Below are 6,000 nucleotides of genomic sequence, written 5' to 3'. Positions count from 1 at the left end.
CTTTTTTTTTTTTTTTTTTCAAATTGATGTAATTATTTAATGACATGGGAAAATACACATTAAGAAATATGTTGGTTATTACAAAGTAATGGGTAGAGGGTAACTTCAGGTTAAAAAAAAAGTTGAAAGTATCAGTATGCCTAGAAAAAACTGTACAGTTAAATACCCAAATATCAACAGTATTCAGTTCTGTTCAATGATTAAATATTTGCCCTTTTGCTTTTGTATCTTCTTTGAAACATGATTATTTCTGAAATAAACAAACAAAACAAGCCACTGGAGGGAAAGTTATTAAAAGCCAGGACCTGGGAGCCCAGCAGCCCGTGTCTGATCCCCAGGAAGACAGGGCCAGGCCCGGCACCCGTGGTCAAGCCCAGATGCGGCACACTGCTCTCTTCTCTTCCTGTTGGAATGCTATGTGTAAGACTGTGTGCCCTACACCTGTCGCTCTCAGTGTACTTGTTTCATAGGACTCTATGAACGTAACCTGGCATAATAGCAAAATGACGCTAGCAACTTTTGGTTTTGAACTGCTACAAAATAGAACTACCACAGGACATAAAACTCACCAGAAATCAAGTACTCTTACAACAGAAAATCCACCTGACTAAACCACTGACTTTGCTGGTTTTTGCTGACCTTCCTTCATTTTTAACATTCATTGCCAATCTATTTTTGTTTCATGGATTCTGGAAAGAGGTAATTTTTCTCACAAAGACACTACCATGAATGTTTGCAGAGCAATGACTATTTCATGGCTTTGCTACGAGTCTACTGATACGCAATCTTGCTGTTTAAATACTCCACAAAGTCAAAAGTACCATAATCCAAACTAGCTTGAAATTAACAAATTTGAATGTTAATTTCAAATTATTGTTTTTTAAAAAAGGGTCTTGGCAAAGTTACCAAATATAGAACAATACAATACACCTATATTGGTATAAAAGAGACTCAAAAGGCCATATTTTCTCCCCCATTGTAAAGACTGCAAGGAGTGCTTTATTCAAATAGCAGCCAGTATATAAAAATGGATACCACCTTTAACCTAAAGTGTTTCCAAGTTATTTCCCAAAGCTCTCTGCCTTTTTATACTGCAGCATTTCCAGAAAGGATCAAGAACTGCTGTGAAAGTCCAAAGAAACAACCAAAACCAAAAAATAAACCAAGACTATCTTCTGCATTACCACCACCTCCCCAGTACACCCTCTCTCACCTACCTTTTCCAGTGAGTTAGTATAGACATCTTTGCATAAAAATTTTTAGGCACCAGGAAAGAAAGGTACAGAAAAAATTCTATTAACAACAATGACGTGAAATTTGGGGAAAAAAAGATTTTAAATTAAAATACTGTATCATTACAACAAAGACTAAAATTTCCCTTGCTGTGCCCTTGGGAAATCAAGAAAAACTGAACTGTTTTCTGCCCAAAAAAAAAGAGATTTGCTGGAAATAAAGAGTGCTCAGTACTTGCAACTGAAGTTAATTAATACTCATATTAGATCAGTACACATCATGGAAGTAAGTTCATTTGCTAGAGCAAGGGAAAATACTCCATTTAAGGACAAAGTTATTCAGGATGAAAGGAAGGTGTGTCTTCAGTGAGAGAACTGCCTTCTGTCAGATGATTTCTTGCTAATGTTTTTGAAGATTTTGGACTTCTCAATTTTCTTGGCTTTCTGGTAGCCGAATCCGCCACCTCCTCCTCTCTTTTTCCGTTTGTCGTCGTTGCTGTTCACATTCAGATCAACAAAAGGAGGCACCTTGAAACCGAAAGACAGAGCAACCTGAGGCAAATTTAAGTTATTGACGTTATAGATTTGTTTCAGAGAATGGGAATCATATGCTCGAATGTATGACTTATATGCTTCCTGGGCTGACTTATGAAGGAAGTAGTTCTTTTCAATCAATTTCTCAAGCTGAGACTGGATGTCAGAAATTTTGGACCAAGAAAACTCAAACTCACTTAATGGAACCTTGGACTGCTTCAAATAACGAAGGAAACCCAATTCCTCTGGGCGCAAAATGAGCAAGGCATGTCCTCTTCCATTTAGGCCTCTGGCTGTTCTACCCACACGATGAATATATTCCTTAGGGTCATCTGGAGGGTCATACTGAACAATCCAGTCAACTTCAGGAATATCCAGCCCTCGAGCTGCCACATCTGTACACAACAGTGTCCCTGAATCTGCATTGCAAAACTGGAAGAAGGTGGTCGTCCGCTTATTTTGCTTCTGCTTTCCATGAATGGCCAAGACAGGCAAATCGATGTAGTTCAGCAACTCGTAGTGGTATTTCACAGACTTACAGGATGAAAAGAATACCATCATTTTCTTCTTTCGGTTCTTCTTCAGGAATGTAAAGAGCAGAAGGAATCTCTTTTCAGAGGGACAAACAACATATCCCTGCTCAAGCCCATCCACTGTTGCATTAGTTTTATCATCATCAACACCAACATACAATGGCTCCTTTTTCAAAGAAATTCTTGCCAGGTCTTCAACTTTTCGAGTTTGTGTGGCAGAAAAGAGCATGGTCTGTCTGCGTACTGGCAGAAGTTTAATAATTTGCTTTAATTCCTCTTCAAACCCAACATCCAAGATACGATCAGCCTCATCAATAACAAGACACTGTAGGTTTTTATACATAAACCCTGGGGTATTCTGCATATGGTCCAGGAGTCGACCTGGTGTAGCCACGATGATGTTGATCCCATTAACAAGTTTCTGTGCTTCAGCAGATCTGTTACTGCCCCCCATTATCAACCCATATGTGTGGACGTGGTGGGTCATTAGCTCCTTAAGCACACCAAACGTCTGCATGGCCAGCTCCCTAGTAGGTGAGAGAATAAGGACTCCTGTTCCATTCCTAGGCATGAATTTTAACTTAACAATGAGTTCAATAGCAGGGATGAGAAATGCCAGGGTTTTGCCACTGCCTGTCTTCGCAGCTGCTAGAAGATCTCTGCCTTCCAGAAGTGGTCTGACACTTTTATGTTGAATTTCAGTCATGTTCGTAAAGCCCATTTCTTTTATCGCCCTTAGAGTGTTTTCATTGACGAGGTTAGTTAGGGATGCAAATGAAGTATCCTCAAAAGCTCCTGTCAGTCCCAGGGGCAACGTGGGCACTTCATTGTCACTGTCATCATCATCTGGCTGCTTCACGTTATTTTCTGTTTCTTCAGGAGCTCCAGCACCTTCTTCTTCAGACTCCGCTTTATCTTCGGTTTTTGCTTTTTTTGCATCAGGCCCAGCATTTTCTACAATTTTTCTCTTCTTCTTCTTCTTTTTCTTTTTTGATTCTGAATTGGGTGACTGTGTTGCTGCTTCACCATTGGTTAATACAGTAGACTTCTTTGGGGATTTTTTAACTTTAATGTTTTTTACTGTTTCATTAGCCATGTCTCCATTTTGGCCTTCTGACAAGCCCACATTCATAGACTGTTTTAGGGACTTTTTAACTTTTCCAGCTTCCACAATTTCTTCAGACACATCTCCATTTTGGGTCTCTGATAGGCTCACATCTGAGGCCCCCTGTAGCTTTAGGTTTCGCTGCCGCAACTTTAGGTTCCGTTTGTCGATCTTTCTGCGCAGAAGTTTCATCGGTAGGTGAGACATGACGTCGCCGGGGGGCCTTCACCGCAGCGGTGCAGCAGGATTCCGGCCGACTGTATTATTTTTATAAGTTAGAAAATTTTTATGACACATATATTTGTCCAAAATTCTACTTTCTATCTCACTTCACAAACTTCACATTCCTCCTGCCTTCCCTTACTGGATAAATGGTATCATGCCTTAAAAAGAAAGAAAGGAAGAAAGGAAGGAAGGGAGGGAGGGAGGGAGGAAGAAAAGAGGGAGGGAAGGAAGGGAAGGAGGGAGGAAAGAAGGAAGGAAGGAAGGAAGGAAAGGAGGAGGGAGGAAGGGAGGAAAGAAGGAAGGGAAGGAAGGGAAGAAGGGAGGGAGGAAGAAGTGCCTAAGGACCCTTGCTGGGTGGACTTCCTTCTTTAGCCAGCCCGAGTCCAGGAACATAAGTACAGAGCATCTTGGGTGTCTGGTTTATTGAGAAGAGAGACCTGTTCACCTTCCTAGAAATAAGCCTCCCTGAACCAGCCATGAGAGCTCTGCGTAGGAGGATTTTCGAGCTTTCCGTTCTCCTTTCTTGAACCATTTTGATGGGAACTTTTTATTTACGTCGTGTTACCTTCTTAAGTGGAGTAATGTGAATATGGTGTGTTTTCCTCCTTCCGAGTTTCGGAGGCATCTTTTGGTCGCCATTCTGTGAGGACGGTTTGTCGAGCGTTATGAGCAGTACGCTCCCGGGACGCTCGGCCGCACCCCCAAGGCGCTCGCGGGGGGCGGGTGCTCCCGCCCTCCCTGGGGTTACCGTTAGGATAACTGGTCGTTACGAGGGCAGGGATTTCCAAGGAGAGCGGAAAACGCCACATCCATGCGCAGGCTCGAGGGAGGAACCTGTGGCTGCTCGCACCTTCGATTAGGTTCTGCGTGCCTCCCGGCGCCCTTTTCCCGTGCCTCCAGAAACCTTTTCTTTTCGGCTGTGTGCCCGTCCCTCACACCTCCTACTTGAGGTGTTTCTCTTTTCTTCCCCTCACCTCAATTTATTTTTTGTCATTTCCCAAAAGTTTGAAAGCCAGACTTCCCAGCTTATTGGAATGGTATGTGAAGTAAGACTATGCCAGCTTGGAGTGGAAGAACGTCTGAGTGACTCTCCAGTGAATTCGGTGTCTGTTTTCCTGTCTATTACATCCCACTTCCAGGTCTTAGACTGTTTTGTGAAAAACTGAAGATTTAAAATAATTCTCTGAAAAAAGTGCTTTTAAGCACCTTCCTAACAAGGACCTAGTGGCTTATTCCTGTTTATATTCTCTCATGGTACATAGTAGATGGTCAATAAACATTAATGTGTTAATAGTATTTCATATCCTAACATTTCAGTTTGTGCTCTCATTCACAGACTCGAAGACAGTTCCCTGGACAGAAAACTTCTGCAGAGGCGTGTGCTTACTATGAACGTTACATTGAAGAGCTAAAGAAACAAGGATTTCAGCTTAGAGAAAATTTTACACCCAAAGCAATCCAATTAGCATCTGAGGAGTTACAGGCAGTAAGATGGATTCATATGTTTGTTCTTGTGACCAAAGTAGTTTTGTGTCATTGACTTAGTATTTTTAATAGAAGTTCTTCCTTTATTACAAATTAAAAACGGGTAGGAAAGAAGAGTAGGAGTTATAAGAAAGGAAGGGTGAACTTCATCCACAGAAACGCTGAAACTGAGCTGGGAGTGAATTCTAGGAGAAGCCACGAAAAGCTCATTGCTTATTTCAGCAACAAACCCTTACGCTTTTAAAAGATTGAATGATAATCTAGACAGATGTCAGGGATCCTTAACCCTGCATACATGTATTTAATGCCACTGGCAGAAAAAGGGCAAGAGGAAAGATAAGAAGGGAAAGAAAGCAAGGGGGAGAGAATTAGAGAAGAATAAATGGAGATAAGGAGGAGAAAGGAGAAAGACCTCGAGTCTCAGCAGTTGTTGAGTTGGCTGGAGTGACTCTTCCCTAAGCTGTAATTATTTCTAATACCATGATTCGTCTCCTCCTGTTGCTTTTAAATGAGCTCCCTCATGCTAACTTTTCATGGGTGTTTCTTTGCTGTTTTGTTGCGACAGTTGCTTTTGGAGGAGGTAATAAATTCAAGTACTCTGAGCCAAGAAGTGAGTGATTTGGTGGAGATGATCTGGACAGAAGCTCTTGGCCATCTGGAGAACACACTTCTTAAGCCAGTGAACAGAATTAGTCTTAATGACGTAAGTCCAGTGAGCCACTGAAACATAACCTCTAACAAGACAAGCCTGCTTTCCTGGTATTAGCTTAACTATTAACACATATTTTAGTTCTGGTCAACTATCCTTGATTTTGCTAGTATTCTTGATCTCATTCTTGACCTTTTTGTCTTACCGTGGAGAAAAGTGAACCTGGAATGCACTCAG

The 6,000-nt window shown here is 41.6% G+C and overlaps 2 protein-coding genes across 2 annotated transcripts in view; one reads left to right on the top strand and one right to left on the bottom strand.

Annotated features, from left to right (window-relative positions):
• Positions 1-34: 34 nt before the first annotated feature.
• On the bottom strand, positions 35-3,611 carry LOC119507019 (ATP-dependent RNA helicase DDX18-like). Its single transcript, XM_037800075.1, has one exon. The coding sequence runs from the start codon at positions 3,609-3,611 to the stop codon at positions 1,596-1,598; it is 2,016 nt and encodes a 671-aa protein (XP_037656003.1). The 3' UTR covers positions 35-1,595.
• An 829-nt stretch (positions 3,612-4,440) lies between these two features.
• Positions 4,441-6,000, top strand: part of PARP4 (poly(ADP-ribose) polymerase family member 4) — a 130,169-nt gene continuing 128,609 nt past the window's right edge. Inside the window, exons 1-3 of the mRNA XM_037799895.1 lie at positions 4,441-4,496; positions 4,947-5,115; positions 5,680-5,817. Coding sequence (XP_037655823.1) covers positions 4,441-4,496; positions 4,947-5,115; positions 5,680-5,817 — 363 coding nt within the window. The remainder of the gene's footprint in view (positions 4,497-4,946; positions 5,116-5,679; positions 5,818-6,000) is intronic.

Source organism: Choloepus didactylus, chromosome 12, assembly GCF_015220235.1.
Source record: "Choloepus didactylus isolate mChoDid1 chromosome 12, mChoDid1.pri, whole genome shotgun sequence".
Taxonomy (NCBI): domain Eukaryota; kingdom Metazoa; phylum Chordata; class Mammalia; order Pilosa; family Megalonychidae; genus Choloepus; species Choloepus didactylus.
This window is presented reverse-complemented; position numbering and strand designations above follow the sequence as displayed.

Bases quoted from the DNA above. Each gene is read 5' to 3' on its own strand.
- LOC119507019 (XM_037800075.1), bottom strand. From the start codon at position 3,611: ATGTCTCACCTACCGATGAAACTTCTGCGCAGAAAGATCGACAAACGG.